This window comes from Loxodonta africana, chromosome 7 (assembly GCF_030014295.1).
Source record: "Loxodonta africana isolate mLoxAfr1 chromosome 7, mLoxAfr1.hap2, whole genome shotgun sequence".
Classification (NCBI taxonomy): Eukaryota; Metazoa; Chordata; class Mammalia; order Proboscidea; family Elephantidae; genus Loxodonta; species Loxodonta africana.
Genome location: NC_087348.1, coordinates 62,585,316 through 62,608,946, shown reverse-complemented (window position 1 = coordinate 62,608,946; position 23,631 = coordinate 62,585,316). Strand labels below are relative to the sequence as shown.

Below are 23,631 nucleotides of genomic sequence, written 5' to 3'. Positions count from 1 at the left end.
TGGAAGAGGGGGCCTTTAGCTGGACTGTCCGCACTCATCTCTGTCTTGTTTCTTCCAGGGCCAGGCATCGCATTTGTGGTTTACCCGGAAGCCTTAACCAGGCTGCCCCTCTCTCCATTCTGGGCCATCATCTTCTTCCTGATGCTCCTTACTCTTGGACTTGACACCATGGTGAGCCTCTTACTCGACTGGTCCCTTTCCCAGGCTCCTTCTGAAGAGTACCTCTCTGGGTCCTGTGCCCAGCCTGGGGTAGAGGGGTGGGATTAGGCACCTTGACATTTTCCCTGAGCAGTGGAGGGATGGTGAGATACCTGTCCAGGGCTCAAGATAACCCAGGGGTCATCAACCTCTGGAGGGGCAGGCTGTCATTCTTGTGTTTGTGGGTGACTCTCCTCTCTCCCTCTCTTTTTTCTCCCTAACAAGTTTTAGCCTGTGTACTAATTCCTGCTTTGGTGTCATTTTGCCAAAGCAAATTCTGTGGGGCCAAATAAGGGAGAATAAGTCAACTTCAGGGAAATTGCTGTGGGGCTGAGATGACTACAAATCAGGCTGACAGGCTCTCAGGTTTTAGTAGCTGGGTGCAAAGAGGCTTTTCCTCCTGTAGGAGATCAAATGAGAGGTAAACTGGAGAAGAGGAATTTACATCTCATGAATACAAAGTGGAACTTAAAGTGTCCGGATGCGTACAAGTGCTGTCTGTGGGGTCTGAGAAGCGCAGTTTCTAAAACTCGCATCCTGCTTGTTCTCCTGGCTGGCCTGGGGATGGCACCCCCAAAAGGCCCTTTAGTCCCATCAAGGGAATGGAGCCCTTAAACCAAATCTAATGCAAGTACAACTTTCTCTGGTGGGAAGAGCACGGGGCCTTTTGGAAACTTCTGGGTTGGGCAGTTGGTCTCAGAGGCTCCTTTCCTGGCCTTGTTCTAGTTTGCCACCATCGAGACCATCGTGACCTCCATCTCGGATGAGTTCCCCAAGTATCTGCGCACACACAAGCCAGTCTTTACTCTGGGCTGCTGCATTTGTTTCTTCATCTTCGGCTTTCCAATGATCACTCAGGTAAGCTGCCTGCTGGTCACAGGCTTGGGGTGAGGGTGAATGCGAGGGCTGATGTCTGTCTATCCTTTCACTCTTAGACCTCATAGCCGTAGCCAAATAGCTGCCATTTCCATGTGGATGGCACCAGGTCATCAGGGATGCTGACTGCAGAGGGAAATATGTCATCTTGGCTACTAGTGATGTTTCTAGCATTTTTATAATTGAGATGTAGCCTTCTTGAGCCAGTGAGGCAGGTGTGTCCTACTTTAAGAAGACAGAATGCATGAAAATCCAAATTTACTGACCAGATAAACTTCTAGGTGATTACTTTTCATATACAAGGGTCTACAGCCAACCTGATTTTCTTGCAGTCCTGTGTGTCTTAGTAAATATATATATATACTACACACACACAAATATATATAAATCAAACCTGTTGCCGTTGAGTCAATTCCAACTCTTAGTGATCCTACAGGACAGAGTAGAGCTACCCAATAGGGTTTCCAAGGAGCGGCTAATAGATTCAACTTTTTGATTAGCAGCTGAGCTCTTAACCACTCCACCAATCCTGAATAGTGGGCAGGTGGTGTAGTGGTTAAGCAGTCAGCTGTTAACCAAAAGGTCAGCAGTTCAAATCCACAACCCATTTCTTGGAAACCCTACGGGGCAGTTCTGCTGTGCCCTATAGGGTCGCTATGAGTTGGAATCGACTCTATAGCCACAGGTTTATATATATATAAGCCACAGGTTTATATATATATATGTATACACACACACACGTGTATATGTGTTAGTAGATGCGTGAGGACTGCCCAGAGACACTTAAGGGTCATATGAAGGTCAATCAAGTACAGACATACAGATGGAAATGATCATTTATTGGTTAAAGCAAAAAACAAAGCAATCATTTCATCTGCTTTCACATAGACATCTTCAGACGTTGATCTTTGCCTCTTACGAATAAGTTGTTAGATCCCCTTCTGTGCTTGCTCTGTTGATTAGCTCCGAGTCTTTCTAGGAACTGGTTTGTTTACATGACAGGGCCTGCAGTTCATGGAATGGACTTGGGGTGAGTTTACTGCTGTCAGGGAGAGGGGAGGGAGGGCACCTTCAACTCCTGCTTGCACCTGACTCTCTTCAGAGTAGAAAGGACTGGCTGTTATCAGTGGGGAGAGAGCGCAGCTCCAGACATTTGAATGTTGGTTGTTTCTCTTTCCATTAGGGTGGAATTTACATGTTTCAGCTTGTGGACACATATGCTGCCTCCTATGCCCTTGTCATCATTGCAATTTTTGAGCTCGTGGGGATCTCCTATGTGTACGGTAAGGGGATCATCGTGCTTACTGCTATGGTAAAATGTTATCACTGGGAGTATCACATATCATACTCATGGCTGTCAGGTTTTCCATATACAATAAGATGATGAAAGGATTTAGATGTGGCTGTTTTGGAAACATAAAGCTTTATTTCCAAGCTTGCCTCAGGACCACTGTGATCCAGATTTAATGGAGGAAACGTAAGGGGGTTGGTAGCGAAACTCAGAAACCTTTGCATCCCAGGACCCAGACATGCCTTGTGGTATGATCTGTCATGTGAACAGCTAATGGTCATGGACAATGGCCAGATGAGGGCTGCCTTGAAGGTGTGAAATTATTTCCTGGTCTTGGTAGCTGCAGTCTGCAGGTAGCTCGAGGTGAAGTGGTAGCTTCATGGGCTGTCTGGGGATACTATAGTGAGAATAGTGATCCCCTGGCTCACAGATGCTTAGGAAACTTTATGAGCATCATGGGACTGTAGATACAATATCTCAATCCCAGCTTTTCCCAGGAACGAACTTCCAGTTCCCTAATAGTTTAGCCCTTCCTATAATCACCTTGGAAATCCTGGTGGCACAGTGGTTAAGAGCTATGGCTCCTAACCAAAAGGTTGACAGTTTGAATCCACCAGGCACCCCTTGGGAGCCAAATGGGGCAGTTCTGTTCTGTCCTATAGGGTCGCTGTAAGTTGGAATGGACTTGACAGCAATGGATTTTTTTTTTTTATATAATCAGCATAGCAACCTGCATTCCATAATCAATGGCGCCATTATCAAGAACAACAGGAGTGATGAACTTGCAGATGCCATCTTTGCCCTTCATTCGGAAGTATTTGTGCTTGGAGATTTCTCCAGGTGATCTCCTGGGCCCCTTGTACGCACTGGACAGTCAGCACAAGGGAGTCCTATCTGATCAAGGCCCTGCTGGCTTCTTTGTGCCTAGGAGCTTGCTCAAAGACTTCCCTCTCTCTGGGTGGTGCAAAAGGTTAACACACCTGGCTTCTAACTGAAAGACTGGAGGTTCGCGTCCACCCAGAGGCACCTTGGAAGAAAGGTCTGGTGATTTACTTCCAAAATATCAGCCGTTGAAAACCCTATGGAGCACAGTTTAACTCTGACACACATGGGGTCTTCATGAGCTGAGGTTGATGCAATGGCAATTGGTTTTAATATAGATAAGGCCTCCATAACAAATATCACAAAGGTGAAAAATTCCAGTTCAGACTATCTAACTGTACTTCAAAACCAAAAAGAGATAGCAATGTGCTGCAAGTTCAGAGTAAATCCAGGGTATCACTAGGAACAAAAAAATGAGTGAGGGACAAATATGCTATCTGGAGCCCGAAGGAAGAGGGGCCTGCAGAGCTCTGCCCTTTAAGCTGGCAGTCCAGCAAAGCTCTCCCAAACCACCAGATGTCCTTGATATGAGCATCTTGCTTTTAATATCTTTGATAGCCTCACACCTAACAGTTGCTCCGTAGCATCTCACTTTCCTGAAAAACTAATTAAAACTGAGGTGGAGAGGTATCAAGATGTAAAAAAGAAATCTCCCATGTAAAACTTGGGTACCCACAGACAGGAAGATGGGGCAGTCACTTCTGGATGCTGATGGAAGGGGAATTTGTCTCGGATTGGAGATCACATTTGCACCACAGAGAGGGTTTAGTTTGAGGCAAGAGAAGTGGGCAGGTGTGCCAGCTTCCCCAATGGGATCAGAGACCAAATGGCTAGCACTTTGGGCTGCTAAGACAGCCTGGTCCCTGTGGTAAGGCTTTCATTGAAGACCTGCTGTCAGAGTTAGGACACGAGGTTTCCGGGTGATTTCTACCTGAGCAGAGAGCGGTAGAAACCCAGTGAAGCCAGCCACAGTGAATCTCAACCTTCTGCCCAGGTACCAAAACCCTGGCCATGGAGAGGAAGGAGAAGCCTTGGAGGTCCCTCACTGGAAACTCTACCCCTTGTGGGTCCAAATGCAAGCCGAGGTCACCAGATGGTCTGTTGGCAAAGGCAGGGAAGCCCTTCATTTGCAGCACTGGCCCAGCTGCAGGTAGCAATCTCATTACCTCCACCGTTACCTGTATCCGCAGATAATTGCCACAAAAGACACATTTGCACAGCTCTGTCCTGCGGAATAGAGCTACTCCTTGTGCTTTGAAAGCATTATTACAATAGAAACCTGCTAACGTTTCTGTTTTTAGAAGTAAAATATTTCCTCCCTATCACTGTATGAAGCTGGTAGTGCATTTCTTGGTTTTGAAGAAAAAAAATAAATCCTGAGTGCTTCAGTCCTTGGGCTCTGCTAATTTTCCTGGGCATCACCCAGGAAAACCCTGTGGTCTCTAAGGGTGCTGGGGCTGGGCCAGCCTCCAGAATCAGGTAGCTCTGCGCTGAGCTCAGGTTGAACTTGACTTCTGCAATTCCAGGTGTGGGTGCGAATTTCTAATTTGGTTCTGGATGAAGGAATTTTAAAAAGCGAATCTCAGGAAGAACTGTTTGAAATAAGCTAACATAATTGTCAGAGATGAAAGGAAAAGCCTGCAAAAGTATATAAATTACACCCTGGAGGAAAATGCGTTCTTTTCTGAGGCCATGAGGCTCAAAACTAGTGCAGGATTAGTTTAAGGCAATCAGATATGAACCTGTGGAGAATAAAAACGAACTTGACTAGTTTGGTGCATTCCCTTCATGGCTGCAGAATTTTAAACATAAGCAAGGGAACTGCAGAGATTTCTATTTCCTTCTTACTTTTAATGTCTAGATTCTAGAGGATGTTGCTCAAAGGTTTGAAATGTGATGGATATAATTCTCAGGTTTGATCATTAGATTGAAATAGTTGATTGAGGCTCTCAAGGCAATATTCCTCACAGGCTCAGAGCCAGGTTTGGGGCATCCACGTTTAGAGATGGAACTCCCTGAGTGTGGTTAAAGAGCTAGCTCTCTCTCTCTTTTTTTATTGTTGTGAAAATATATATAACACCACACTGGCTAATTCAATGTTTTTCAGCTGTACAAATTAGTGATACCAATTACATTAATCATGTTGTGTAATCACCACCCATAATCATTGCCAAATTTCTCATCACCACAACAAATGCTCACTGCTCCCTAAACAATGGCTCCCCTCTTCTCCCATTTCCCACCCCTGGTAGCCACTTTGGTCTCAGACTACATTTGCCTATCCTTGTTAGGAGCTATCTCTTTGACAACTTTTATGTAAGCAGAGTCACTTTGAAAAAGTGATTTGCGTTTTACTGGGAGCCAATACAGGACCTTCTGGCTGGGGGGAACCACATGATGGAACAGCCACCATGAAGACTTCCTGCCTGTGAATTGCCTGGCTCCACATTGTGCATTTTTCTCAGCCTCAATGTGTTAAATTGTTGCACTCTGTTTTCCACCTCAATCAATTATTTGTTTCACACCCCTCCCACAGACCACTTCCACCCATATCCTTATGAAAGATGTTTGAGTCACACCTGGCAATGGCTTTTGTACAACCGGAATGCTCTTTAGAAGCAAGGATGGCGAGACTAGGTCTCACATACTTTGGACATGTTATCAGGAGGGATTAGTCCCTGGAGAAGGACATCATGCTTGGTAAAGTAGAGGGTTAGTGAAAAAGAGAAAGACCCCCAATGAGATGGATTGACACAGTGGCTGCAACACTGGGCTCGAGCATAACAACGATTGTGAGGATGGCTCAGGATGGGGCAGCGTTTTGTTCTGTTGTACATAGGGTGGCTATGAGTCAGAACCAACCCGACCGCACCTAACAACAACAACAACAACGGCTTTCCTATGGTGGAATGTGTCTGTTTTCAGTTCTCATTGCCCATCTGGCTGACCGAACTCATCAAGATTTTTAAATATAAAAGAAACAAACCAATTAAAAAAAACCCAAAAAACTCTCCCCCTGAAAACTCTACAAATTCAAGCTTAATTTTTCCCTCTATGTTCCCCCTTCTCTGTGCCCCCTTTTTATTTATTTCCTTGGCTGAAATCACTTTGCACCTTCTTTTTAGGATACAGTGCCCCCCCAGTTTCATTTGCTGGGGCTCAGTAAACAGAAGGAATAAAACTTTAGTCCGTTAGTAACTCACACAATGAACAAGTATTTACTGAGTGCTTAGTGTATATCCCATAAGCTCCTAGGAAAGAGGGGAGGGTATGGGTAATTTCCTACGTTCATGGAGTTTGTCAACTAACTACCAACTTGCCAACTGGCTATGAAGGAAGAACAAACACACTTAAAACACTGAGAAGAAGGCAAGTGCTAAACCACACAGCTCTGGCTGTGAGCACTTTCGCTGCTCAGAGATAAAAGAGGACCAGAGTAGTCAGGGAAGCCTTGAGAAGGTGGCATCTGAGAGAGAGAAGAAAAGAAAGACTGAGGCTTCGTGAATGTTAACTGAGTTTATTGCCACCAGGAAAGAGGAAACCTACGTGAATACGGAAGGATTTGGTTCTGAGGGACGGGACCTTCAGATGAATTGTGAAAGAATAACCTGGAGACTCTATGTATAGAGCCCGCCATGACCTGTCTCTCAGTTGTACCGTGGTGGCTTGCGTGTGGCTGTGTTGCTGGAAGCTATGCCACTGGTATTTCAAATGCCAGCAGGGTCACTCATGACGGGCAGGTTTCAGTGGCGCTTCTAGACTAAGACAGACTAGGAAGAAAGGCCCAATAGTCTACTTCTGAAAACTAGCCAATGAAAACCCTATGAATCACAGCAGAATATTGTCTAATATAGTGCTGAAAGATGAGCCCCCTAGGTTGGAAGGCAATCAAAATACACAGAGGCTGCGACATTGGACTCAAGTGTACAAGTGGTTGTGAAGATGGTGCAGGACCAGGCAAAGTTTTGTTCTGTTGTACATGGGGCCAATAGGAGTCACAGACAATGTGATGGCAACCAACAGCAACGGCATAAAGCAGTCTATAAAACAGCACGTGCATACACAGGACTAACTTCATCATTTGCAGGACCCAGTGCAAGATGAAGATGAGGGGCCCCTTGTTAAAAAAGTATTAAGAATTTCAAGACGTGACAGCAGAGCATTAAAGCAAGTATGATGCCCTTTTCTGAGCTGAGTACTTTGCTGTGTCCTGCACAGTTTATATGCTCAGGAAGGCAGCCTTGGCTACACAGCGGGAAGAGTGGCTCTATGAAGACTCTATCCACACCAAGGGCAAGATGGGGCTTATAAAGGCAAAAGCCACAAAGCTCCACAGGCTAAAGAAAGTCATCAGTTGATTGAAGCAAGTCCTTGGCTTCTCAATTCCATATTGTTTGGTTGTGTGAAGTTCATTACGGGTGGATTTCTGAGCTCCAAATGCTTTTGTTGAGTCTAGATATGTAGCCACAATGAGCCACAAGGCTGCTTTTCTGCTAATTTTCACTCATTTTTGAGTAGCTGTTGCCCTGATCGCTTCTGGGGCCTGACTACTTGCTCTCTAACCCTTCCAGGCTCAAGATCATGCAATAGGCAAGTCTCTATGGACATGCTCAAGGCTCCATAAACAATTACTTTATCATGAGTTAGGCCTTGAAGGCAAGAAGGATTTGGATTAGTGAGAAGGACAGAGGAGGCAGGTGAGGCCATATAAACAAGGCCTAAAGTGAAAACTACCATTGACTGGGTAAGGGACTCAGTTGGGGAGTTTGGGTGGGAGCCAGGGTACAGTGAGGGCTGAGGCTGCATGGGGCAGATGATAGAAGGATTGGAGAGTCTGACTGGGGAATGTGCAGGGGGAAGAAGGGAGATGGTTGCCTGGCAACTCCCAGCTGGTGCCCCTGGCTGCATCTGTAGGGCTAGGTGACAAGTTGGCAGAACAGGCAAAAACAATCAAAGGACCCAGAGGCCAGCCAGTCCAGAGACCTCATGTTGGGAGGCCCAGAGAGGGAAATGACTTGCCAAGGTCAAAGCTGGCCCTGGAACCTAAGCCTTCTCATTCTCAGTCCCAGGACCACTCCTCTGCATCAAGCTGTCTGTTGCTAAAAACTGAGCACGCATCATCTGTCCCTTCCTACAGCTCTGAGTCTAGCTCTCTGTCCCTTCTGGGGAAACGTGAGTACTTTCCTGTAACCCTTCCTCTCCATAGGAGGTTATCTCTGTCTTCCTCAGGTCTAACCTTGAATGCTATAGCTTCAGTTTCCCCAGTCAAGCCATCTGGGGCCACCATCTCTTGAGTGGAGAAGAGTGCCTGGGCAGCAGAATTGATTCTGATTACAGAAATTTCTAGAATCTTTTTTTTTTTTCTCTCTAAGATTGGAGGTCTGCTTTCAGTGTCTTGGTTATGTTTTTGAGGGCCTCAGCTCTTCTTTTTCTTTGCTTCTCTCTACTCATTTATGCCCAGAGGGCCCAGTGTCCTGAGGCTGCTCATCTGAAGGTCTTTGATAACACTAAAGGAAACAAAAATATCCAAAGATGGTCAGGTCAGCTGCTGGAAGCATGGAGTGCTTGTTTATGGACACGAGGAAGCAACCTGGAGCCTCTCGTGTTCATGGACTGAACTCTTCAGAAGGGCCCTAAGAACTTATCTGGCCCAGTCCCCCTAGTGAACCAACAAAGGCTCAGAGAAGGGGAATGCCTTTACCTAAGGTCACCCATCGAGTTAGAGGCAGAGCTGGGCTTCAACTCTTGGATCCTAACTCCTGGTCCAGTGCTCTTTCTACATGACTACATTTGTGGTTCGCCACAATCAGATTTAACTTAAAGCAGAACAGGAAGCTCACCTGCAACCCAAGAAGTTTTAGAATGAGTTGAGAACAGTTGCCTTTGGTGAGTTCCTGACACTGTTCCCAGTACGGACTATGCCATAACAAGTCCGAGACTTGACTGTCCTCTGTGGTGGCTGTTGTCAGGGGGCCTGGAGATCAGTAATGGTCATAAGGACTGGCTAAAGTTCTGGGTCTGGGCTTGGCATGGAGCAGAAGCAAATGTTAGGAGCTGAGGCCCATGGAGAGGTTTCTGGGTCCATTATTTTGGAGGTGGTCACTAGAGTGGATTTTTTTGGGGGGGGGATTAAACTTTAAAATTGAAGTATAACATACATATAAGAAACAGCACACATCTTGAGTATACCACTCAATGTATTTTCACTCTCATGTAGCCAGCACCCAGATCAAGATATAGAATATCATCAGGACCACTTTTTTATGGAGCTGGGGTTAACTCTTCTGTTCCCTGGAAGAAATACTACAGCCTCTGCTTTTTGCTTCAGCAGGAGATTGCCTTCACTTATCACATCTGAACTTTCTCCGTGTAGCAGAGAGCAGGCCTTGAGGAAAAAGGACAGGAGAAGTCTGGACTGCAGCAGGTGTTGGCGAGGGCTCTGGTCTCATGAAGGCAGCTGGCATAGGTGGTGCACAGGGAGGAGATGGCAGAAGGGAAGAGATGACAGGTGAACCTGGAAGAGGAGTGCTCCATGGCTGAATTCACCTGCTCCTCTTGGGGCTGAGGGCAAAGGACCCAGAAACCCAAGAAGGCTGAAAGCCAGATTGAGAGGAGCAAGTGGCCAAGGCCTAGAAGACCTGAGGAGGATGCACAAGGGATTACTCTCATTGGGAGGAGGTGTCAGAGAAGTGGGAACTTTTCCTGAAGAACACTTCAGCCTCTCTTGACCTGCAGGGTGCCCACTTCTCAATAAATGACCCAGAGGATGAACAAATGATGAGTGTTCAGGCCAAGACTGCTAAACCACTGGTCATAACTTCTGACCACAAAGGAAATGACCTCGGGGGCCTTTCAGGCTCTGTGATCCCACAGTTTGAGAAAGCCATGCTCCGGCAATCCCAGGAAAGAATGCGAGAAACCACTCAATTCTAAACATTCCCCAGTGACATCTCTTTCCAAGGAATGGTTTAAAAACCTACTTAAACAAGGGTGTACAGGGATGATGGTTATGTAGGGCCATTAGAAAAAGTATCTCTTCTGCATTTTACTTTAGTCGGTTGGTGACCAAGAAGACAGCAATACTTTGAGTTCCAGTGAAGTGGGCAAAGGCCACTTGGAAGTTACGTTGGTTTTTGCCAGCCATTACCATCCTACATAGGGCAGAGAGAGGTTGACTCACTGGAACAGTGTCTTTGGGAGGGTGGGGGACAGAAACCAATGTACAGTGACTTTTTCTTTAAATCCCAAGGCTTTCATAATACACTCCACTTATTGACCACAATCTTAATTGGTTTTGCCAGGGTTGTAGCTAAGCACCTAAGGCCACCTCAGAAAACAGCCACACATGTGAGTATGTCAGGCTGTGGCAGTGCTACGATGCCCAGGCTGGACTGGAACTGAGCTTTTCTAATGTCACCATGGAATGACATTTTTGAACCTCACTGCAGAGAGTATTTAATATCCATTTAAATGTTCAATTTTCCCTAATCTTCCTGGCAGTGAGTCATTTATCTGGTGGTTCCCTGCATAGCAGGCTAGGACCATCCCTAGCCAGTGCTGTTTGAGTGAGGGCCTCTAGCCCCTGCCTCCTACCCTGCCTCACCCCCTGCCATTGCACCTCAAGCTCAGTTTCTGCTTGTCTATTTGCAGGCTTGCAAAGATTCTGTGAAGATATAGAGATGATGATTGGATTCCAGCCAAACATTTTCTGGAAAGTCTGCTGGGCATTTGTTACCCCAACCATTTTAACCGTGAGGATTGCATGCTTTATTGTGCAAACAGAACTTTGCATGTGCATATAATGTTTTATGTTTGAACGAGGCGGGTGGCTGTTAGGAGCCTGGGAAATTGATGGGATGGGTATTATTCTTGTCTTTGAAATGAGGAAACTGAGGTTCAGAGAGGTGAAGTGACTCACCTCAGGTGCTTAGCAAGGGCAGAACTGGGCCTCGCACACAGGTCTTTGGGACACCCCTAGGGAACATTTCCCACTCTATTAGCTGCCTCATAGACTGATAGCAGATGCCAATCACAGCTAACATTTACCACGTGTTAGCCATGTTCCTGACCCTGTTCAAAGTGCATGCTTTATATGTATTGCTTCACTTCTCCCTCATGGCAGGTCTGTGAGGTGGGCATTATAATTATATCCATTTTACAGATGAGGAAACTGAAGTCTAGTCATGTACCTTGCCTAGAATTATACACCCAGTAATTAGCACAGCCTGGATTTGAACCTAGGCAGTCTGGCTCTAGAACTCATGCTCGTAACTACTAAATGTAGCCACTCTGCAGCTAACATAGCACTAATTAGATTTCTAGTGTTAATTTTTATTGCTTTTGAGGACAATCTTGTCATCCTCAAAGTGTGATGGTGACATTTGAGATCATTTGACATTCCTCTTCTTAAAGATCAGAGCCCTTCATGTGTCAGTAAATCAGCACAAGGACTTACATTCACATCCTGTCACCTCCTTTAATGTGCCATAGACTGTCAGCCTTGTCCCGCTCCATCCCCAACCACAGTCATTGATTGATGGAGACCTTGCCTTTCCCCCTCCTCCTTCCTGGCAGGTTGGGGCATGATCTCCGTAAGGCTGCAGGAAGTTGACTGTATTACCTCTTATAGCCAGTAGGTGGCACTAGAAACCAGATTAAGATCCTTGCTTCACTCTCAAGAAAGTGGGAGCTTTTCTAAAGGAAAACCGGACAGGATGAGAGTAAAATTATAAAGAAAATAAATACTTTCTTTTACTGTCACAGAAGTGAGTTTTAGCAAAAGCACCTCAATTTCTTTCTGAAAAGTAAGAAGGTTCTACAGAAAAACCATTCAGCGTTTATCTTTCTCTACACTGGTGTGGCCAACGTTGTACTCAGGCCAACACCTGTACCCCATTTTAGAGGCTATAATTTGTTTGAAAAGCCCACCAATTTTGGTGCATGAGAATTGAAAAGGATTAAGATAGGGTTTTAGTCTCCCGAATTCAGGACTGAGTGTGTGCGTGAAGAACTCAGGTTTACCAAACTGGTGAGAACAAAAATTTGTGAACACCTGATTGACGGAGACGCTCCCACCTCTGGTGTTTCCCATCTCAGCTGAGCTTTGCCATTTGCCCGAGTCGCCACCAGGAAAAAAAAAATCAGAATCAAATACCAAGTTGTCATAGAGTGGATTCCGATTCAGGGTGACTCCCTGTGTGTCAGAGTAGAACTGTGCTCCGTAGGGTTTTCAATGACTGATTTTTCAGGGGTAGATCACCAGGCTTTTCTTCTGAGGCACCTCTGGGTGGACTTGAACTTGCAACCTTTGGGTTAGCAGCTGAGCACGTTAACCATTTATACCACTCAGGGACTACCACATGTTATTTATTCTTGGCTACCATCAAAGTCAGAATCTGTTCTAGATTCTGCCTTCCTTTTCCTCCTATCCTAGGAGACATTAAGCTTCAGAGAATTTTATTACATTCTGCAAAAACATACCACATAATAATAATCAACACTACTGTTTGTTGAGGCTGATTAGGAGCCAGGTACTTTACATTGTCTCTAAAGCTTGACCACCTGCCTTCTAGCTGGTAAGGCTCCCCACTTTATAGATGGAGAAGTTAAGGAACTTGCCCAAGGTCACAAAGCTTGCAGGTGGCAGATCAAAGAATTGAATCCAGGGCTGTCTAGGCTGTAAGCCCATGGTCTAATACATTTCTAAAACCCCCGGTGATTTCATCTCCAAGTGGAATTTTGTCAGTCTTGGATTAAAATAGTCCTAATTTCTGGTGGCCCAGTGGTTAGGCTAGACTGCTAACCAAAAGGTTGGTGGTTCAAACCCACCAGCGCTCTGCGGGAGAAAGATGTGGCAGTCTGCTTCCATAAAGATTACAGCCTTGGAAACCCTATGGAGCCATGAGTTGGAATCAACTCGATGGCAGTGGGTTTTTATGGGAAGCTGCTTCTCGGGCAGAAAGTCCGAGAAGAAAATTCTAAGGACTTAACTGTTTTTTTGAGAAAGTTACTTAACTATGCTGTGCTTTACTTGATTTCCACTATGAAACTCACATCAGAAATCTGTGGAGAAGTCACAGGAAATTTCCTGAGCCAGATGTCCCTGCTCTCTTGTTTGGAAGCTAGGGACAACGAGAAGTGGTCAGCTTCATCATCACTGTCAACTGTTGAGTCTCTGTCCAGGGCCATGGACAAAAGGCCAGGGTGAACCTGACTCAGGGCCTCCATGATCATTCTTCATGGCCAGGCCCATCCAAGGGTAAGAGTTTTATCAAAGCTGATTTGTCAGTAGGAAGTTTATGGAGAAGAACAAGCCTTTACAGATTGGTTTGATGTGGCTTTGTGCAACTGCAAATGGGTGTGAAAGGACCAAATCCAACACTTACCTTTTGCCAACTGCACTTTTGTAAAATGGATATTTGTGGTGTGCTGGTATGGGCTGAGATTATGGTTTAAGTTCCCTTAAAGCCCCTGAAGTAAAATTGATCATGTTTATATGTCCCTTTGGGGATTTATAGAGCTATAAATATTTTCCATGCAATTATTGTATATATAGTCAGATCACGTTACTGAATTATGCACAAACATAAGCAGATTCTATTTATATAGCAAACGAAATGGAGCAACTTACCATAATTACATTAGGCCACGCTGTCAATAGGCTAGTTAATAAAGCTTATAACTCTTGGGGTAAATGTGTAAAAAGAGGCCTAGAGTAGACGTCTCTTCCTGGAGGAGCGTTCTTTTTCAATAGTTGTCTTCAGGCTTGTGCTGCTTAGGATCAATCTATTGAATTATTGTTGCATTGAAATAATCACTCACCCCAGCAGCCTGGGCTTTGCAGTGATAATAGAGATGACTTAACGTTTGTGTAGTGCTTCACGCAGCTCCGAAACACTTCCATGTATTGTCTTTCCTGACATAATTCCCTCCGATCATTTTTGGGCTATTATTTTACTGCTTCAGGTAGGATGAAAGTGGGGAAAGGACTTATGAAGTTAAGTTGTTCTAGGCTGCTGCTGCCGTGGGCAGGATGAATACAAGGAACCGCACAATTTTCTCAGGGAAATACCCTCCAAAGGCTTGATGAGAGCAGTTCGAGACCCTGTTCAGCCTCTTGGGTGCCTCTGGTTTCAGTCTGGAGTCCCCGGGTGGTACAAATAGTTAATGTACCTGGCTGCTAACTGAAAGGTCGGAGTCTGGTGTGCACCCAGAGGTGCCTCAAAAGAAAGGCCTGACAATTTACTTGGGAGAAAAATTAGCCATGAAAACCCTACAGAGCACAGTTCTATTCTGACACATGACATCACCATGAGTCTGAGTTGACTCAAAGGCTTTTCAACTGGTTTCAGTACACGTGTTCCCCTTGTCCTCTTCAGGAAGCAAGTTTTCAGAGGGATTCTCACTGCTGCCGCCAGCCAGAGAGCACAGTGATCGGAGACAACGGTCAGAAAATAAATCACAACCTCCCTTAAAGCTGAGGGATGACTTTCCAGTAAATACCAGGCTTTTGTTCCCAGAAAACCCCTTGCTGTATATGCAGTGAGAAATACATCCATTTTATAGCAGAGAAGTCTGAGACATAACGGTCCCCCGGCTCATTAGTGGCAGAGTCCAGGTTAGCCTGCCGGTCTCTGGGCTCTCGGCCCACCATTTGGTGATGATGCTTGTTCACCTGGAGTCAGTGGAGAGGGGGCAGTGCATGACTGTGTCAGCCCCACGGCTTATTACAGGGTCGTGCTTCAGGCTCTGGCACTGCTTGGGGACCTCTGGGTCTTACTTAGCCAGCTTTAGAGGCAACTCCTGGATGTGGGCCATTTTCCATTCAAGGGAAAAGAAAAGGGGATTCAATTCATTAAAAAAAAATTTAAACACATAAACTTGATGGGTTTCTTTCTTGCAAACTTGATTATCCACTACAGAAAGTACACATCAGACCCCTTCCTCAAAAAAACACCTAGCATCCCCCCCCAACTCGTTAGTCACCTTGGTGAATAAATACCCCTTAAACTTGTCTTCTCAGGCTGTCGACTCTATATACACCCATACTTATTGTTCAGTTCCCCTGGGGTGGCAAGTGCAGGGCCAATAATTGACTAAGTCTGTGATCTTCAGGTGTCTCTGGATAGTGCAAACAGTTAAATCCTCAGCTACTAACTGAAAAGTTGGTAGTTTGAACCACTCAGAAGTGCCTCATAAGAAAGGCCTGGCAATCTGCCTCTGAAATGTCACAGTCATGAAAACCCTGTGGAGCAGAGTTCTACCCTGACACTCACGGGGCTGTCAAGAGTCGTAATCAACTCGACGGCAACTGATTCAGTTTTGCGTGTGTGTGAGCCTCGCTTCTTCGAGTTTCAGTTTCTTCATCTGGAAAATGGGACTGGAGATATCTTCTTTTCAGGGTTGTTACGGGTATAAAATGAAATAATTAAACTCATAGCAGGGGCCTAATACACACCTGCTGAATGAATGAACCATTCGCATCACTGTTCTAACTGGTGTGTTTCTCTTTTCTTCCCAGTTCATCCTCTGCTTCAGCTTTTACCAGTGGGAGCCAATGACCTATGGCTCTTACCGCTACCCCAACTGGTCCATGGTACTTGGATGGCTAATGCTCGCCTGTTCCGTTATCTGGATCCCAGTTATGTTTGTGATAAAAATGTATCTGGCCCCTGGCAGATTTATTGAGGTAATTCTGTCAGCTCCTTTCCCTTGCCACCCCCTCCCAAGGGAGAGCCCCTGGAAGCTCTGTGCGTTAAAACACAGAAGATTCAGGAACCTTATTCAAGAGGGGAACTTGGTGATTCAGTGATTACAGTCACCACCGTTTCTATTAAGCCCATTTTTATTATGTATTATTCCTGTAATGGAGGGGCTCAGCTGATCCTCGATCCTCGGGCGAGCTGTTATTATGCCATTCCTCAGTGCGGTGAAAGCTGAGGAATAAATGATCGGGGTGTCTCCTCTTTCCCTGGAGTTTCCCCTTCTCTCCCTCATCCACAGTTTAAATCCCAGTGTCTGTTTTTAATGTATCAGATTCCCCTTTTCCTGATTGGGACTCTCCATCTGAGCCTCCTCCATCACAAATTCCTTTCTGGGATTGCAGTTACATTTAAAATCACTTCCCCTTCCTGTTGTATCTTGAGTGATGGCTGAGGGATCTAAACCAATTAGAATGTTGCCTTCCCATAGAATGTAATGAGATGGCCAGGGCAAGGTGAGACTTAGCTTTGTCAATCAATCCCTTGCTGGTCTCTTTCTCATTTCTAATGCGAGAAATCCCTACCGTCACTCCAGAGGGGACGGGAAGGGTACTGCCACTTGTTGAGCCAACAGTAAAATGTGATCAGGCTTTCGTTATGGATGAGCAGTAAGTTGCTCAGATGGACTAGGATTAGTCAGCTTAGCCTCCTCTTGGAGATCCAGGGGTCTGGCATTATGGGCTAGACCAGTGTTACTCAGAGTTTGGTCCAGGGCCCAGCAGCATCAGCGTCCCCTGGGAGCTTGTTAGAAATGCAAATCTTGGGCTCTGGCCTGGATCCACGGAACCAGAATCATGGGAAAGTGGAATTCAGCTTCCCCTGGAGTTTGTAGTTTAACAAGCCAACTCAACACTCTGATGCTTGCTGCGGTTTGACAAGCGTGGGTTTGACCAAGGTAAAGAAAGAACTGCCTGTAGAAGGCAGAGAACAGCTCTAGGGCCTTCCTCTTGGTCAGCCATATGAGAAAAGGAAGAGGACCTTGAAGCAACCTGCTGAGGCTTGTAGGGGAGAAGGGGATGAGAATAAGGCAGGTGAGTAAAGGCATAACACAAAGGCCCACACGAAGGGGAGGGAGCTTGTGTTTCCATCGGGCTAAAGATGGAGACAGAGTTGGTGAAAAAGAGACCAAGGAACCCCCTTCCCAAGGCTGTATTCCAGTTTTTGGTCTCAGAAATTCTATTGCTATACCCACTGAGGTAAATTACCATGGCCCTACTGACCCCCAGAGATGGCTCACTTGTACCCAAATGAACCTCCCTACCCGCTGACCCAGAAATCTCATTCGCTCCCTCTAAACAGGAGCTGGTTTAGCCTCTGCTACTTTGGTCTTAGGCTGGAATTCTCGAAAGTGATGAGTGTGCTCTATAAATTTATTATGGTTGATCTGGGACACAAAGGTTGCAAGCTGATGATTAAGGGGAGATTAAACTAACAGCTATAAGAACCAGCTTCACCTTAATAGGTGATAAACATGTAATTGTTCCCTCTTACATAGTCAGAGATATGGTTTCTTTCCTTTTTCTATAAAACATTCCAGTCAAGTTCTATTTTCCATAAAAAGTTCAGTTGAAGGATTAGAGACATTCCCATTATTTTTAGCTTGCCTGCGAGAACTCACACTGCTGAACCAAGTCAGAAGTGTGTATTTTTGTTAACAGATAATTAAAATCTTTGTTCCCTCTTGGCAGTGTATCTTTGGGGTTGGGTTTTTTTTTTTCAGTCACATATACTTTTGGGAAATACGCTAAACAAAATCCAATTATTTGGACATAGCAACCCACTGTTGAGACTACAGAACAAAAGTAATTGAGCACGTGTCCTATGCAGACTGTGTTTGGCAACCGAGGGAGAAGCTTGCAGATTCTCTTCATTCAGAGGGGGAAAAAAAAATGTATCATTAAAATCTGGGCCCTTTAATCTCGATTAATTTTGTGCAGGGCAAACACTGAGCAGCGGTACATTGTAATATTGCTGGCAGGGTGTTGTAAATAATTTCAAATGAAGCAAACTAAGTCTTCTATTTAACGTCCCTGGCCTAGTTAATTAATGGGGCTTATCTTGTTAAGTGCTTCTCTTGGTGGGGGACCTCTTGGCTCAAGCAGGGACTCTAGCAAATGCGGTGGTAAGCAGTTTGGGGATGGGTGGATCTCGGGAGGATGGGGAAGGTACATGACTTCTGTAACCCTGTGTGTCTTTGGCTTCTTTGCAGAGGCTGAAGTTGGTGTGCTCGCCGCAGCCTGATTGGGGCCCATTCTTAGCGCAACACCGTGGGGAGCGTTACAAGAACATGATTGACCCCTTGGGAACCTCTTCCCTGGGACTCAAACTGCCAGTGAGGGATTTGGAACTGGGCACCCAATGCTAGTCTGATGGCGTGGGACGGTCCAGACTTGATCCTGGTTTTCCTATCTGCCTCCTCCTAACATGTTTCCCAGCTTCCCTCCCATTTTTCTTCTTCTTTATTCCCACATTTTGGTTCACATCTGTGCATGAGAGAGGTTACATAGAAACCTAGGACATGGTACCTCATGTTGTAGTGAAGAGCTAGACAGACCACTTGAAGTGCTGTGTGCCTGTCTCTGTGATGTCAGTTTCTTGTCGGGTTGGTCCCCTGAGCACGTGCTTTCTATGGCAAGGGTGCATCAACTAGGTGAGGCCTTTGCAGTGAAGTCACACATAGGTATGGGTGGTTTGTGGTTTGGTCAGCAGAGAAATAGCCACTGTGTGTTGTCATTGGGTGGTGCTGGTAGGACATGTATCAACCAACCGTTGCCACTGAGTTGACTCCAACTCATGGTGACCTCATGTGTGCCCTATAGGGTTTTCAGTGGCTGATTTTTTGGAAGTAGATCACCAGGCTTTCTTCTAAGGCACTTCTGGGTGAACTTGAACTTTCAACCTTTCAGTTGGCAGTTGAGCATTGTTAATGGTTGGCACCACCCAGAGACTCCAAGGCATGTATATAGAATAGCAGAATTATAAAACCATTAATTTGGATTTGTCAGCCTTGTAGAGTTAGACTGAGCAATATAATGGCCTCATTGAGACTCAAAGCATTCAGGACAGGGAATATTTAGAAGTTCGGCTATGGTTAGAAAATGTTTTAGATGGAAGACAAGGCCAATAGATGTGGACACCGTTGGAGTAGTTACATTCACAACTGGAGATCTATTCTTCATTTGGACCAGCTGTCTCAAGTGCACCAAGGACTCAGATGCTTCCCTCTCTGCACTCTGCAAGTCTGAGTGAAGAGTTGCTTCTCTTCCTCCACTCGTCATCTTTTCTTTCCTTTTTATGAATAATCACACTTGTGAGTTCTTTTGATCGTTTCCCCCACCTCTACACAAGAAGCCATCGTATAATTGTGCCTAATTTTATGTGTTCACAGTAGAGCTCCATTCTCATTTGTACATGGCATTTGGCACTGTGGTTCAATGTCATGATCCCATCTTTCTTCTCTTGTAAATGTCTTTCTGTAAGCTGTAGATTCCTTGTCTTTCAACCTTTGGGAAAACAAGATTTACTCTGGTTCTGTCTATATATCATATATATAGGACACAAACTCTTAAAAGACAGATAACTTCTCAATTTTTACTCTTAATTTTTTCATTTACAGTAAATGCCAGCTGTGGTCATAGAGAAATCAAAGAAATGGAGAGTTTAATAAAAAGCAGCCATAATAGTCACTGCTCTGGTAGTCCATTTTAGGTCATTGTATTTACAGAAATTTATGATAAAACTGCTTAGGTAAGTAGCCAGTGAGCCAATTAAGACTATAGCTTTTAAGACTATATTTAACCAATTCAATTTTAAAAGAATTCCCTATTCGCAGTACTCATTGTAACTGCACTCTAATGAGAACGAATCTCCATGTCTGTGGAGATTGGCTAAGCTGTAACCTTTATTATTTTCTTGTATCCTGAACGTGCATATATGAAAATTTAAAAACGTGCTCTGTGTTCACGTAGTGTATACTTGTAGTGGTATTTTCTGTCCTTATTAATACCTTATGAACCACTGTAGAGACAGTGAGTTTAGAATAGTGTAGTCTGAGGTTTTTTGTTTTTTTTTTTCCTTGTGGTAATAATATCTAAACCTAAAATTCTTTCCTTTAGGGGAGACCATGTCAATCTTTTTTTATTTATTTGTCTTCATATTACAGGGTCTCAGGCAACATTTTCAGTTCAGATCTTGTCTATTGATGTGATATTTTCATCCTGTTCAGCAACAACGACCCCTAACGATAGACCTTAATGTAAACATTTTTTTAAGAAATGACTTCATTTGTTAAAAAAAAAAGTCTCAACTCATTTTACTGAGTTCTTCCTTTTCTAGGGAAATATGGCTGTCATTTGCCAACACTGACATGAACTTCCAATTTTCAAGAGCAGTCTGTGAAAAGTTTTAGAAAGGGAAACAAAGATGGGTTTTAAATTTTAGGTTTTCATGTCTTTTGTCTGTGGTGTATGTCTGTACTTCCTCCTCCTTGTTCTTACTTCCTGTCTGTCTCCCGAAGCTAGAATTTGCTGTCTGTCACAGAGTCTGAACCCTGAGCTGCCCTGAGAGACTTAGCTTTGGGAAGCTGAGCTGTGGCCTCAACTGCCCCAGTGTCTCCTATAGTGACTTGTCTGCCATTAACACTGATTTCCGCAAGAGAGCCATATTGACGAGAAGCCCTCATGTCTGTAGCAGATGTCACATAGTGGCACCAAAACTTAGCCTCTCCAACTGATATCTGGTGGGGCGAGAGAGGCGGGGAGGAATGCTTTAGGCCTGGACATTTTCTGTAGCCTTTCTGGTTTGAAGTTTGAAGAAAAGAGCTTAAATCAATTAGCATTCTCTCATGGGACTGCTATGTTTGTGTCAGGACGAATGGTTTCTGGCTTTCCTGTCTCGCCTCTTGGCTAAAACTTGAGTCTGATGCTGGACACCAATCCAGCTTCCGCTGATTATTGCTGTTGTGATTAAAAGAAGGAAAAAACAAAAACAAATCCACGGATGCTGCGGGGTTTGTTTTGTAGAAACTGAAAGTTTATTTAATGGTGGGGATGGAGCCCTCTTCGCTAGCTAGTCTGTTTTGCGGCTGGCAGCAGCAACATTTCTGTTAATTAGGATTTGTCCAGTGAAGACCCGGTACTGCTCACTGAGTGGCTGGTCTTCTTCTTGTTATTGTTTTCTCCTTTTTCCCTACAGTTGCCAAGTATTAGGTAAAAGTTGCTAAAAGGGACACGCTCAGGTGAAAGTTCTGAACTTACCAGAAACTGTTACCTTAGTTTCTCCACATCTAGAGTCACGTCCAATGTGGAGGTGTCCCTGGCAGGGCTGCGCTGGGTCTTTGCTCGTCCACTCTGCTGCACCTCCCGTGGACCCGGCTGGAATGCTAAGAGCTCAGATGCACACAACCAAATGGATGTTTCTTTGCTATTAAAACACGTAGTCAATTGGCGGAAGAAAAATGAATGAGTAAAAATAAAACGAGCAGTATTGTCATAAACTGCCACCTGAGAGTTTCCATTCAAACTAAGGAGGAAAAAAAAAAAAGAACAAAACCCCGAGTTGCAGAGGAAAGACTCATTGGTTCATCTTGCGGAAGAACGGAGCATTTTCCACTTGTGCGGTGATTTCAGTAACACGAACGAATGCCAGAAACCCAGTCAGAGAAAAAGAAAAAAAAAAAAAAAAAGCCATATGTCAAAAACAGTAACCCTGTAATATCCTTAAAGGAGAAAAAAAAAATGTATATTTATTAACTTTTGGTGTTGTGGCTTCTTATAAATGTTTGTCATGCGAATTACTAATTGTTAATCTCTTTAAGGTGGTGTTTATCCTATACAAATGTGTCAAATTGTGGTCTTTTTCTTTTTTCTTCTTATTTATTGCATGAAATCTGTGGTCAGTGCACAATCTCACATGACCCCAATTTCTTTGAAATTTCTATGTTTTTAATATGGAAGCAATGTCATCAACTTGTATTTCCGGGAGGAACAGCAGCACTTTAAAAAGAGGAGTTTAACAGAGCCACCTTTAAATGGATAAGACTTGGGTTGTCTTTATGCCAATGTTTCATTGGAGTTGAGTTTTCCTGTAGTGATGTTCCTATTCTGTTATCTACGCGTGCCTCAGTGCTTCCTGCCTGTCTTCACCTGGCAGCATGGCTTTGCCATGCCGAAAATTAAGAGTTTTCTTTCCTCTTTGTTCCTTTGACTATCGGTCATTGTCCTCTTCCCAGAGACTTGCACAACTGTTGCTCATTGAATGCATGATGGCAAGATCATACTGCTGCTATGGCATCTGGATTTGAGTTTGCGACATGGGTCTTTGAGGTAGATGACTTGAGTGAGGGTACCCTGCCTGGCACGATGTCTTGCAGGGACAAAGGACCAAGGCCAGCCAATGAGCATTTTCCCTGTTTTGCACTGGGGTATCATGCAAGAAATTTCCAGGCTGAGGGTAAAGGTTTGAGAGATTTAGTTTTGATACTTACTTCTCCACGAAATGGCCACCCCAGGATCTGTGAAAGCAAAAGCTTCCTGCGTTTCCCAGGTTTTGCTTCAACTGTCCAGAAAGGCCAAGTATTTTTGAAATGTGGTCTCTGCTCGGGTCACCTCTGAGCAACCTGCAGCCAAAGAGAAAGTGTTTTTCAGATTTGATGTTCATCACCTCCAAAACCCAAGCAGTGGTTTGATTTGCCGTGGATTCAATACATCTTCAGGTAACCATTTGCCTTATAGGTGTATTCTGTTGTTAGGATGGTGCTTTGTAATGGACTCGGAAATGTTGTTTTTTGTTTTGTCACTTTTGTTTTTTCTCTTTTTTTGCACTTTACTATGGACCTACTGTGGAATAGGTTAATTCTTAAATTGTATACTCGGCTAATGTCATGAATGCAAGCATCTTATGTGGGTACTGTTGCCTCTGAATAAAGATATGCTCCCTAATCAGGTCCTTATATTTTTTCATTAACTATACATAAAGAAAATATACTATGTTACAAACGATGCGTCATATGTATCTTATAGAGAACGTATTATATATTGTGCATTATTCATTTAAGAAACCATTATTCTTGAGGCCCTACCTCAAATTTTGTATTTGTGTGTACAAATGCAATTTATTGTATTATATATTTGCCTATCATATACTGATATAAATTAGAATTTATCCTAATAATGTATGATTTCACAAAACCCTAAATAAATGTCAGTGTTTAAAACATGATGACTACAGTATTGTGTCTGGCACAGGCCCACTACCTGCCATCTCTCTCTCTGAACAAATGGCTGCAGGTGTCCACAGGATTGAACCATTTTATTGTTAGAAAGCTGGAACAGCAATGGCAAACTGCCCTCCTGAGAAAATGAGATATTGTGCTGCTGCAGAAACAAATATCAATTAAGTTGTTATAGTCTTACCTATTAGAATACACTACTGTTTGCTGAATTATTAATTACTCTTCATTGGGTGATGAGAGAGAGGGAGAGAAAAGGAACGAGAATATGAACTCAGCAATTTAGATCCTTGGATGTGTGTTAATATTCACTTTGCCAGTCTTCAACTTCATATCAATTCACCAAACATTTATGTAGCTCTTGCATTGTGCAGGCCCTGTGTTGTTGTTAGTTG

At 44.3% G+C, this 23,631-nt stretch overlaps 1 protein-coding gene across 1 annotated transcript in view; it reads left to right on the top strand.

Annotated features, from left to right (window-relative positions):
- The window catches only part of SLC6A5 (solute carrier family 6 member 5), a 66,808-nt gene extending 43,592 nt beyond the window's left edge, over positions 1-23,216 (top strand). Inside the window, exons 13-18 of the mRNA XM_064289448.1 lie at positions 59-171; positions 925-1,056; positions 2,258-2,357; positions 10,898-10,998; positions 15,768-15,935; positions 18,218-23,216. Coding sequence (XP_064145518.1) covers positions 59-171; positions 925-1,056; positions 2,258-2,357; positions 10,898-10,998; positions 15,768-15,935; positions 18,218-18,373 — 770 coding nt within the window. The 3' untranslated portion in view covers positions 18,374-23,216. The remainder of the gene's footprint in view (positions 1-58; positions 172-924; positions 1,057-2,257; positions 2,358-10,897; positions 10,999-15,767; positions 15,936-18,217) is intronic.
- Positions 23,217-23,631: the final 415 nt, after the last annotated feature.